The sequence below is a fragment of the Chrysochloris asiatica genome, unplaced genomic scaffold, assembly GCF_000296735.1.
Source record: "Chrysochloris asiatica unplaced genomic scaffold, ChrAsi1.0 scaffold00059, whole genome shotgun sequence".
In the NCBI taxonomy this organism is placed as follows: domain Eukaryota; kingdom Metazoa; phylum Chordata; class Mammalia; order Afrosoricida; family Chrysochloridae; genus Chrysochloris; species Chrysochloris asiatica.
In genome coordinates, this window is record NW_006408577.1 from 5,000,969 (window position 1) to 5,014,368 (window position 13,400).

At 40.7% G+C, this 13,400-nt stretch overlaps 1 protein-coding gene across 1 annotated transcript in view; it reads right to left on the reverse strand.

Moving 5' to 3' along the window:
- FRZB (frizzled-related protein) overlaps nucleotides 1-7,417 on the reverse strand; it is a 52,018-nt gene extending 44,601 nt beyond the window's left edge. Inside the window, exon 1 of the mRNA XM_006864026.1 lies at nucleotides 6,758-7,417. Coding sequence (XP_006864088.1) covers nucleotides 6,758-7,262 — 505 coding nt within the window. The 5' untranslated portion in view covers nucleotides 7,263-7,417. The remainder of the gene's footprint in view (nucleotides 1-6,757) is intronic.
- Nucleotides 7,418-13,400: the final 5,983 nt, after the last annotated feature.

Below are 13,400 nucleotides of genomic sequence, written 5' to 3' on the forward strand. Positions count from 1 at the left end.
GACTATACACATGGACCTCACCAGATGGAATACATAGAAATCAAATTGACTACATCTTCAGGAAGAGAAGATGCAAAAGCTCTATATCATCAGTCAAAACAAGGCCAGGGGCAGACTGTGGAATAAACCATCAGTTGCTATATGCAAATTCAAACTAAAGATGAAGAAAATGAAAACAAGTCCATGAGAGCCAAAATATGACCTTGAATATATCAACCAATTTAGGAGGTAGCATATGACCAAGAATCTATGGTACTGAAGGAAGAAGTCCAAACCATACTGAAGACATTGGTGAAAAATATGGTTACATGAGTTGATGGAATATCAATTGAAATGTTTCAACAAACTGATGCAGTGCTGGAAGCACTCACTGGTCTATGTCAAGAAGTTGGGAAGACAGATACCTGGCCAACCAATTGGAGGACATCCATATTTCTGCCCGTCCCAAAGAAAGGTGACCCAAGACAGTATAGAAATCATCAAACAATATCAGTATATCACATGGAAGTAGCATTTTACTGATGATAATTCAAAAACAATTGCAGCAGTACAACAGGGAGCTTTCAGAAATTCAAGCTGAATTCAAAAGAAAACTTGGAGCCAGAGATATCATTGCTGATATCAGATAGACCTTGGCTGAAAGTAGAGAGGATCAGAAAAATGTTTACTTGTGTTTTATAGACTATGCAGCAGCATATAATGGTGTGGATCATAACAAACTATGGATAACACTGCAAAGAATGGGTATTCCAGAACATTTAATTATGATCATACAGAACCTGTATACTAAGAGGCAGTCAACAGAACAAGAGGACACTGCACAGTTTAAAATCAGGGAAGGTGTATGTTAGGGTTACCAGGGGTGGGAGAGAAGGGAGAGTAATTCATTGACCAGAGGGTAGACACATGTTAACTTGAGTGACAGGGAAGGCAATATACCAGAGGGAGGTTGACATAGAATCATGAAGGCAGGTGAAGATACAGGGAGGTATGCAAGGGTTGAAGGTGAGAGAGGTAAATAGTGCTACATACAAAGCCTTGGGACAAGTGTTCTGTATCTGTTCTATGGACAGCTACATATGCTGAACTAGTACCAGGAGAAAGGGAGGAAGAGTAAGGTTATATTTGCAAATAGAGAAGGCTCTAAAGGAAAATATTTGTACATGGGTGTTTACCTTTAAGGAACTCTGGTAGCATAGTGGTTATGAATTACACTGCTAACCTCAAGGTCAGCAGTTCAATACTACCAGCCGTTCCTCAGGAGAAAGATGAGGTTTTCTGCTCCCGTAAAGATTTATAGCCTCAGAAACCCTATACAGGGCTTGCTATGAGTCAGAACTGACTCCACGGTACACGACGACCACCACCATTTACCTTTGCTGCAAACACATGTATGACTACGATGAAACATACATCAGGTAAAACAATGAATCTTCTGTGATATTATCAAACATCTTATGGCAGTGAGTTGCTGGGGACAACTCATAGTCTCAGGGGACACCATGGTCAATTTGGCATAACATAGTCCACAAAGACTATGTTATGTACATCCTATTTTGGTGAGTAGCATCTGGTATCTTAAAATCTCACAAGGAGCCATCTAAAGTGCAACTATTGGTCTCTCCATGTGCAGAATATAATGTTGTACATCCTATTTTGTTGAGGAGCATGAGGGATATTTAAAGCTCATGAGCAGCCACCTAAGATGCAACTATTCATCTTTCTATGTGCAGAACAAAGAAGAGTGATGAGAGCAGAAGACACTTGGAATTAAATAGTCTGATGGACCAATGGAACATGTGAATATCAGTAACCATGACTCTGAGACCAGAAGGACTAGATGGTGCCCAATTACCACTACCAAGTACTCTAACATGGATCACATTAGAAGGTCCCAGATAGAGTGACAGAAAATGTAGAACAAAACTTAATTTTTAAAAAGACTGGGCTTACTGGTCAGAAAGAGACTGGAGGAACCTGAGATGATGACCCTCAACCAATCACTCTTGTGGCCTAATTTTCAGCCAAGTAGTAGGTAGATATATAGGGAGGACAACAACACTAGTAAGGTATACTCACCACGGAATGGTCAGTCATTCAAAATCAAAAGGGCAACATTTCCCTAAGGACAAAGTTGAGAAGAAATGGGAAGGTGGGTGCAATGGAAAAAGGAACCCCAGGGAGTAAGTGGGATAACTGTTGTTGCATGGAGGGGATTGCAAATTTAGATGAAACAAAGTGTATGATTTCTTGAATGTAAAACTAATGATCTTGTCTGTAAACCTTCACTTAAATCTCAATTTTAAAAAGTTTTTAAAAAGGGGGGGGGGGAGGAACCAGTGTCCCAAAAAGGACATCATGTTTGATAAAGAGGGTCAGCAAAACAGAGGAAGACCACCACAAGATGAATTGGCACAATGTCCTCAAGCATAAGGACAATTGTGAGGATGGTTGCAGGACCCGGCATTCATTCTCTTGTGCAGAGGCTCAATATGAGTCAGAACCAACTCAATGGAAACTTAACAACAACATCAATATAAAGAGAAAGTCCAAATATAACTGAGTCAATTTTTCCCTTTATAGCAACAACTATTTGAAAGTTTGGTAGAAATTACAGTAAAAATTAATGATTAAGGTTTGAGGACTACATAGTATCAAATGACATATCTTCCTAAGATTCTATTTATTACCACTGATAATCAAATTAATGGTCAATAAAGTTAAATACCATAACACTCTGAAATATTCTTCCCTAAGGAGCTCTGGTAGCGTAGTGGTTACGAATCGGGCTGCGAACCTTAAGGTCAGCGGTTCGAAACTACCAGTCGCTCCGCGGGAGAAAGATGAGGCTTTCTACTCCCGTAAAGATTTCCACCCTCGGAAACCCTGTACAGGGTCGCTATGGGTCGGACCCGACTCGATGGCATTTAACAACAACAACAACAACAACAACAATTCCATGCAGAGTGCCTTTTTACATGATGAAGAATCCTTAGTATTTTCTTTGCAATCTTAATCTAAAATTTCCATTTCTCCTTCCCATTCCGTTTTCTTCCTCATATCACACTAAATAATTCTTCCCTCTTGCTATTTGGCCCCACAAATATTTGTAGACCGGGGCTAAAGAAAAGGCTGCTTGTTCTTCAGAGAGTGGAGAAACGATTAAACAGCGGTTCATGCATGTGAAAGTTGGCGCAGCCCTGCCAGTCGGGAGAAGGCCTAGAGAAATCTATTGAGCAAGAGCTGGAGTGACAAGTAAGCACTACCACGAAAACCAGCTATGACTGAGGAGTGATTATAGATCCTTGGCATAGAAAACTCTGGCTGTTGTATAAGCAGCCGTTACATATCATGCCATACATTTCTTTCAAAGCTTGATTTCTGAGGTAAACGATTTGTAATTAACAGGCATACACAGGCTTTTTGTTTGTTTGTTTGGTTGGTTCGTTGGTTGTCCTCTGAGTATTTCATTCTTGAGTCTAAGGTCCATGTCTATTTGTGTGACATGAATATAACTTTTATATATACAGAAGAAATCAAATCGCTTTTCCAAATAGGTTCCAGTGAAAAGCTTGTCTCCCAGAGCCGAACTGATAAAAAAATTCTAGGCTGTTTCTGCATTTCTTAACATAAGCCACTAAAAAACAGTCACTTAATTTCCTATGACAATAACAATAGTAGTTAAAACACAAAACAAAACCAGCAGTAACAATTTGTTAAGAGCATCTGTGTACCAACTATTGTACTCAATACTTTAGATATGTTAGTCAGTTTAATCTTTACCAGGCCCCTGGGATATAAGGTGGCATTGTCCCTGTTTTACAGATAAGAAAACTTTGAATCAAACATGGGAAGAGTCATGTTTAAACCCTGCTTGGTTTGACTCCAATTATAATCTCTTTACTCACTGTGCCATAATAAAGATTAGACTAAATGTCTTAACTGGTTAAATGAGTAAATTGAGTTGAATTCTCAGATAATTACTTTAAAGCAGTTGAGCATGTAGCCATGTAGCACATATAGAATATCTAAGAATACCATGAAAATTCATTAGTAATAGTCATGATGTGTCCTTTGTGCTATAAAAACATGTTTACCTAAGTATTTTGAAGGCAAAAATCATTTGAAGCAACATATTCATCTCAATAGAACTTGGCTTTTTTAAATGTCCTCAGCTCATTTGTGGAGTCAATGTATTATGGAGAAACCGTTCCACATGAATAATAAGATTTGAAATTTTCTCTTGACATTGTAGGAATGTGAAAGGCTGTTTATCACATTTTATCCAAGGAGTCCTCGATTTTATATCTGTCCAGGATAGATTCTAGTCATAAAACACAGAGATTCCATTAAAAAACTTCCTTTGTGAATTATCATATCCCACTGGACCTCAAAATATATTGCATCTTAGATTAAAGTGTCCACATGCAGTTGCTTGTTCAGTACCATCAAGTCAGTTCAGACTCATAGTGACCCTACAGAGGGTTTCCCTGGAATGGCTAGTGGGTTTGAACTACTGACATTGTGGTTAGCAATCCAGTGCTCATCCTACAGTGCCACACCAGGACTCCACAGGTAAACAATTCTTGGTGTCTGACAATTCGACCCAGCACAGGCATTGTAATATTCAGCAAGCTAACCCTGGAAGCCAGGGGACCCTTCAGACTAGAATTCATATCCTCATTCTCCACCCACATCTCCCCTCTATCCCTACCTGCCACAATAGTCTAAGGTTCATGCTGGAAGTTATGGTAAACAGGGGTGGGAGTCATCAATAAAATATGGTTCCAACTGCCACCTACTTTTTATTCTTCTAGCAAGGATGTTGTCAAAATTATATATATCACTTTAAATAAGCTCAGCTATTAAGCTCCATGAACTGACAGAACATTTCCGCCCTTAAAGAGCTTCCATGAAACAATTTGGTCTACAGTGATAAGTAACTCAGGAGAACTTAATGAAACTGCTTTCACTTAATACTGAATAGAATAATATTTGAGAGCCATTAACCTTGCCAAATCTTTCATTTGGGGGTTCATCTCTTGAAGGAGGTTTAAGCAAGTATCTTCTCCTTTAAGGGAAGACATGTGTTTCATCCGGAACCAAAGCCACTCACTCCAAGCCCTCGGGCCTGAGACAACAATTGTATCCAACTACTTCTAAGTGCCTGACGGACCAAGGAAACAATTGCTTTAAGCGCTTCCCAAGTCTGCAGAGCTAATTGCTTTAGGAAGAACAGAGATGCAAGGGTGCTCTTTTAGCCCACAGATCAGTAATGTATTTCTTATTATTTTATATAATCAACTTCTGGCTCTTGATTAAAATTATAAAAATAGATACATCAAAAGCGAAGTGACCATCCTTGAAGTTTTTCTGTTCAGTTTTGGTTTTCTAATTATTTGTATCTCCTGCTTCCCTGCTCACTTATGTGTGTTAAGTAGCAGGAGAAGCGTCCCTACTTTTTCTAAATAAGTTCCCTGATAACTAAAAACTACTATCTAGCAATGAACTAAGGATAGGAACTTCGTCTGAAGTTGCTAAGAGGCAGAGAAAGAAACAAACTGATGCCCAAGACATGAATAGGAACAGCAAGCAGGTAGGCGCATCTTAAAAGTTGGGGATGTGAAAGACAACTGCTCATAAATGACAGGGTTTATTTTTAAAGTATATTAAGTATGAAATTTGAGGTCTGGGTTAGTAGGTAAGAATGATACTGAATTAGAATTAAATGGACAATAGTGAATTAGGTTTAGTTGGAGTCTGAGTGTTTTGAATGTCATTAACTCGACCAAACACTGGTGTGAAAATAACTGACTGATTCCATTAAATGTAGAACTGCAATAAAGTTTTATGGCAGAGAAAGAAGGATTGAAATGAATGTGTGGTTGATACTGTCACTGAAAAAGGGCATAAAATGAGGAACCTAACTAAAGACAAGTTACTTGGCGAGTGTAAGAGCAAGATAAAAATGAATAACTTATGTAGGGGAGTAAAGGTATAAGATTAAAAATACCATTACATGAGTGCATGATGATAACAAGCCTTAAATATAACCCCTTTCATCCATATGCCATTTACAAAATGACTAGAAGGCATGTGGGCATGAGGAAAAAGAGCCCAGCAATTTCCCTCCTCCAGCTCTTAGGCTGGAGCAAGTCACAGAAGCTAATTAGCAGTGCACAGCTATGTTTCACAGCTGTTCCAGTCTGGAATGGAAGAACAATTTATCTCATTGAATGGAGAAGGAAATTTTAGGTGAAGGTAATTGCTCAAATTGGATTTTGAGCAAACACATACCACTAACATCTGTGGGTTGGAGTAAGGTTACTAAAATTATCTTGGCATTTTTAGACATTAGAAGAAAATGGGGTTTCAGTTTTCTGCGCACAATTTTAAACAGCAGCTAAAACACTAAAGAGAATACTTGATGGCTGAAAAGTCACAAGAATGGGGCAAGAAAGCTCAATGATAATTAACACATTAAGAAAATAAGAAAAGAGCATCACCATGCAAAATGCGGTCACTTTGACCTCCCAGAGTGGAAAGTGAAAAGTCACTATTGAATGAAAACGTGACCTACGTGGAATGAATGGGGTAGTTTAGAAACAGTGGCTATCAGAATAAAAGGGATCCGTTTGTAAGGGTAATAATAAGGAGAGATCAAAAGGTGCTGGAGAGAGGAGTGACCAGAAGAGAAAAGAAAGAGAGTGAAAACGAGCAGAGCGCAGAGGAAAGGTCCCGCTGTGACAGGACTTACCAGCTCCATCCGCGGTGACGATGGCTTCGGGAGAAATGCACACGCCCCGGTCGTACACCGGCAGTTCCTCGCAGGCCAGGCTCTCGGGCCATGAGTGGCGGTACTTGATGAGGATGGGCTCGCAGCCCTGCCGGGCCCGTTCGCACACAGACTTACAGGGCTTGATGGGCTCGTGCTGGAAGTCAATTGTGCAGATGGGAGCGTACATAGCACAGAGAAAGAAGAGCAGATCCGGGCTACAGTGGGTGCCCAGCAGACCTTCAAACTGCTCGATGGCCAGGATAGCGTTGGCCTGGGTGCTGTGGTGCAGGTGGTTGGGCATCTTGGTCATGTTCCAGGGGAGAGACCTGCACAGGGGGATGCGGACGGGCTCACAGGCTGCAGCTTGGACTCGGGGCACCTGGAGCAAGCAGAACGCAGCCAGGGCGAGCAGCCCGGTCCGCAACAGCAGAAGCATCCCTTCCCGGTTGCCGCAGACCATGCTCCCAGCAGGACGGGACAGCATGCAGCAATGGCGTGGACGTCGAGAGGCCGTCCGCGGTCTCCTCCTCCACCCTTAGGTGGACACAGTGATCTGGGAGCGTCTCCTCCCCCTACAATCTCCCAGTTTCCTTGGTTCAAATTCCCACAATGGGGTCCCACGAGCTGCCCCCAGTTCCACCGCAGCTTTTGCAACTCCTGCTCTGGTAACTCTTTCCCGACGTCTAGGGCGGCAGCACCTATTTATTCCGCTGGCTCTGGCAAAAGCGCCAGACCTCACAGATCAGTCAAGGAGAGGGAAACCAGAGGAAGCGAGGGAGAAATAAAAACAAAAGTAGAATTCAGCAGAGGTAGCTGGAGATCTAGGGTGTCACGGATCCCAGAGCACAAAAGGTGCTAAAAACAGCACTAAATTTTCCTAAGTAATGGCGAGGCAGAGGGAGAGAAAAATAGAAGGGAAACCAGAGGTGGGGAGAGAGGAACTCCTTAATGAAAGGATGCAGTCGGAGTTTGCAAGTCTGTAGACTGAAGATCTAGTTCTTGGAGTGGATTGCCTCCGCCGCTGAGGCTGCCACTGGCCAGGGGACCAGCCGGGGGAGCCTCGCTGGGAGGTCTGAGCCTCGGATTCCGCTGCTTTTCACTTCCCCACCTCTAGGCCACAGAGGGAGCTCCGCCCCGCCAAGCCTTGCTGGCCCTCCGACGCCCAAGCTCTTCCCCGGAAAAGGGTGGGGGGGTCGAGGAAGAGAAGGTCTGTGGGTTGATAGGGTTTTGGGAGGGGAGCCTTGAGAAATAGCGAGGATGACATTATCCAACATTTCGCTGACTCGTGTCGTACACCGTCTTAGGAAGATCGCCTCACCCCACCCTAGCATTGGGGAGCCTGTCTTGTCCCCCACTGGGTAATCTTTGATCCCCAAAGATGAGCGCCTAGCACCTCAACGAAGAGCCCATCCTAATCCCCCTTCTCAGTTCCCCACTTGGAAATCCACCCCAGTCCCTGGAGCTACTCCTTTTAAACAAACTGCAGAAACAGATCTAATGTGGGAAAGGTTCAAGCAATGTCACTTAAACGTTCAAGTCACAGAAAACACAAACAGCTTGGAATAGAGGTGGAGTCTTGTCAATCCAAAACTTCGTGAGACAAACGTTTGCGTTTTTTTTTTTTTTTTTAATGTTCAGGTGGAGGAAAGCTGCCTTTCATAAAAAGAGAAGAACATATGTACAAATAGCAAGGAAGGAGTAGGGAGATTTTTTCTTTTAAATTTTTCTTTGTCTTGCAATATCAGAACTTTTGGAAACGAACTGCTTTTAAAGTACTCATTCTTCTTTCTGATTTTACTCACTAAAATAAAATAACACATTATCTAACTCTTCTCACCAGCAATTTCACCTAGCACTTGGGAGAAAGGTGTAGGAAAACTACACTACACAGGTAATGATGATTGTGATGAGACAGCTAGATGATTGATTGATTAGTTTTAAGTTTGTCTCTCCCCCCTCCGCCCCCCCAGATGAGTTTAGTCTAGAGGAAGAAATAGAAAACAGATTCCACTGTGGTCTGCTACTTCTACTAATGAGCCCTCCCTCTTCCCACCCCTCTCTTTTCAGAGCAGATTATAAATGAAATGACCTGCAAAGGCACTCACTTAGGGTACTTCCAATGGGAAATCACAGAGCAAAAGGATTGCAGAATGTCAGAAACACAACCCTCATTGAGAAGAGAATGAAACAAAACCTAAAACAAAACAGGAAGTCACCTTTGCTCTGCATCACAGAAATCTCTCTGTACTTTACTGCAGCAGTTTCTCAGTCAATGATAGCTAGAGCAGCTAGACCCCCATTTCAGGGAACACAGTGGGATGTTAGTTTCAATTCTCCAACACTGACGTGGAGGCAGCTCTTATAAAATGTAAGTGCTTACTTGAGTTTTTGGAATTTTATCTCTAAAATGACCATAAATAGCAGCATGTGGCTGCTGTAAATTTTTTGGAAGGAAGTTGTTCCATTTAGGAGTTTAAAAAAAAAAAAAAACCACAGATGGTAGATGGGAATCATGTAGCTAGTATATAAACTCTGCCTGGTCTATAATTATTTAGTGTCATCTAAAAAACAAGGCAAAAAAAAATTATACATTAGTGAGAAGAAAATGATTTAGCAAGTAAAATTGGGGGCCAAAAAAGCAATAAAAGCAGCCAATATTAGAATATTTGGGAGCTATTCTGTATGGAAGCAGCCCCGGTGGTGCTGTGGGTTAGGCACTTGGCTGATAACTGCAAAGTTGGTAGTTCAAACCCACCAGGCACTCAGAGGGAGACAGATGATGTTTTCTACTCATAAAAGAGTTACACTCTTGGAAACCCTGTATTGGGTTGCTAAGGGTCAGAATCCACTTGATGGCAGTAGTTTTTAAAAGGTTATCATCCTGTATGAAGAAAATATAGCTAGGGTTGTAGATAAAGTAGAAGAAATAAGAGGTAGATACATTGTTGCTAAATACTTTTTCCTATTAATCTTACATTTTAAAACACATAAAGAGATGAGCAGATCGTTTTAATGATTCTAAAACTATCTGAAATAAAGTCAGTTTTCCTCCCTGAGCACTAAAAACAATTATCCTCTTTGTCTAACATATCCTCTCACAACTTTTCCTTAATCCAAATGTGTGCTTCTTGTAAATTCCACTGCCTTCAGGAAGCTTTTTTGAGTATCCTGCCTGATTCTGTTAATTTTTCTAGCTAGTTTCCCATAAACATTGTTCATTTTTTGAAAGTCTTCAATTTGAAGGTATCCACCATTCCAGTGTATTCAGACTCATACTTATTCTGTATAGAATTTCAGAGATTGTCAGCGTTGATGGCAGCAGAAAGCCTCATCTTTCTCCCACAGAACTGCTGGTAGATTCAAACTGCTGGTTAGTAGCCCAACTGGGAACCCACTACACTACCAGGGCTCCTTCATTTTGGAGGGTTGTAGTTGCTGTTAAGTGCTTTTGTGTCCGTTCTGACTCATAGCTACTCTATCTAGGGTTTCTGAGGAGCAGCTGATAGGTTTGAACCACCAACCATGTGGTTACCAGTCCAGTGCTTATCCTAAAATGCCACACCAGGCAATTTATCATTATTTCATCTGGGTGTGTGCTGCCTTCCTAAATAGCTGGTATACTTTTTGAAAGAAAATAATGCATTTTCTCTCTTTTGAGTCAATTTCCTTTGAAGTGGGTATTTGAGAAATGTTGGCTGGTAAAATTTAGAATGCAATACTTTACATTTTAAATGATAAATGGATTAAAGAGAATTAAAATACAAATTCAGTAAATAATGATAGTTAAGGATTGAAAATAGGCTGTGTAATCATGAAGGAAACACAAAAATTAGATAGATACTGCATACAGTTTCTATTAATTTGTAAACTGTAGGACTTCTGGTGTGGCACTGTAGGATAAAGGCAGGATTGGGAGGTTGGTTTGAACTACAAGGTCGGCAGTTCAAACAAACCAGTCGCTCCAAGGAAATTCTATACTGAGTTGCTCTGTATTGGAACTGACTAGATGGCACTTAACAACAACAACACCCCCCAAAGGAATCCTGGTGTGGCACTGTAGGATAAGCACTGGACTGCTAACCACACAAACCCACCAGCCACTCCTCAAATACCCTATACAGGGTAGCTATGAGTCAGAACCAACTCAGTGACACTTCACAACAACAACCCTCCAAAATGGAGGAGCCCTGATAGTGTAGAGGGTTCCCAGTTGGGCTGCTAAATGAAAGATGAACAGTTAGAATCTACCAGCCTTTCTGTGGGAGAAAGATGAGGCTTTCTGCTGCCGTAGACATTGACAGTCTGGGAAATCCTATACAGGATCAGTGAGTCGGAATCCACTCGTTGGCTCACAACTACCACCACCCTCAAAATGAATGCCTTCAAACATACCCTCACTTAAAGAAACTTAAGGTATGGATGAAACCTAGCTGGTCTCCTGAAGGAAATGAATAATTTATTTCACTTATGTTCTATTTTACTGTTTTATTAAACCATAATTTAACAGACAGAACACTGATATTTACATAAAACTGCATCAAGGCTAATGAAACAACATCTGATTGCTTTAGATATTTCTCCATAACTATTGACGAAATTTCAAATTAGACAACTTGCAGGCAATAAACAAGGAGTTGGAGAATTGGAACTTTAAATGGGCATAGAAATGGTGATCATTTAGAAGTCACCGTTTATTTATTTATTTTTTTTTTACTTTTTATTGTGATTTGAGTGAAGGTTTACAAAGAAGATGATCAGTTTTACATTCAACAAATCCTACAGTGTGCTTCATCTCAATGATTACAATCCCCTCCATGCAACAAGTATCCCACTTCTTCCCTGCGGTTCCTATTTGATTCCACCCTCCTTCCCATCCCTTCTCAAATTTGTCCTTCCTTAAATGTTGCCCTTTTGGTTTTGAATGATTGACCATTCCATGGTGAGCATACCTTATAGGTAGGTGGTGGTGTGCTCCCTACATACCTATCTACTACTTGGCTGAAAATTAGGCCACCTTTCCAAGACCTGAAGGGTGGACGAGAGCCATTGTCTTAGATTCCTCCAGTCTCTTTCTGGCCAGTAAGTCTGGTCTTTCATAAAATACAATTTAGAGGGTTTTTTCCACATTTTCTCCAACTCTATTTAAGACTTTCAGAGCAGTTGGTAGTGGGAGCTGCACACCATCTAGTAGTTATGATCTCAGCGTCATGGAGACTGATGTGCAAATGGTCCATTGGACAAACTGACTCCAAGCCACTGCGGTTCTCATCACTCGTCTTTCTTCTGCATATGGAGACCAATAGCTTCAATCCCACATGGTATTCACCAAAGTAGGATATAGAACATTGTCTTTGTGGACTATGCTATACCAATTGCCCCGAGACTATGGTCCTGAGCCCCCAGGCTCAGCACCTCATTGCCTTAAGATGTTTGATAATATCTATAAAGTTTTCATTATTTTGCCCATTGTATGATTCACCACATTCATAGTAGTATATCTGTAGGAAAGGTAAATACCCATATACAAATATCCTTTTTTAAACTCTTATACATTTGTGGATGGATTTCTTCTAGGGTCGCCATTCTGTTCCATTCATTGATCTATGTATCTTTCATTTTAACAGTATTGTTCTGACTACTGTGCCTGCGAAGGAGCTCTGGTAGCGTAGTGGTTACGAATTGGGCTGTGAGCCACAAGGTGAGCAGTTCGAAACTACCAGCTGTTCCGCAGGAGAAAGATGAGGCTTTCTGCTCCCTTAAAGATATACAGCCTCGGAAACCCTGTACAGGGTCGCTATGAGTCGGAACCAACTCCACAGCACCTAACAACAACAACTGTGGCTGCGTAGTAAACTTTGAGATCAGTAAGTGAGAGGCCTCCAACTTTGTTCTTCTTATTAAGCAGTGCTTTGCTTATCTGAGGTCTCTTTTCTTTCCATATAAACTTAGTGATCAGTTTTTTCATCCCTTTAAAGAATGATTTTGAAATCTGGATTAGGATTGCATTATATCGACAGACCTATTATTGCTTTGGGTAGTGTTGACATTTTCACAATGTTAGTAGAGAAGAATTCACCAGATTTTTGCATAATGATTTCATACCCTGCAACTTTGCTGAATCTTTCAATGAGTTCCAAAAATTTTCTTCCTGAGTCTTTGGGATTTAGTATGTATAGGATCATATCATCTTCAAATAAAGTTTTACTTCTTCTTTGCCAGTGTGGATGCCTTTGATTGCCCTATCTTGCTTAATATCTCTGAGGAAGACTTCCAACAGTATTGAAAGGAGTAGTGATAAAGCACATCCTTGTCAAGTTCCTTTTTGCAAAGAGAATGCCTTCAGTTTCTCCCTATTAAGAGTAATGGTGGCTGTTAGATTTGTATATATTCTCTTAATTATGCTGAGGAATTTCCCACCTATTCCTATTTTGTTCAGTGTTTTTATCAGGAATGGATGTTGGTGGATTTTGTAAAATGCCTTTTCTACATCTATTGAAATGATCATGTGTTTTTTTCCTTTGTTTTATTTATAGGGTGGATTACACTGATTGTGTTTCTAATATTGAATCATATTTGCATCCCTGATATTAGTTGCACTTGGTCACAATATATTTTTTTTTCA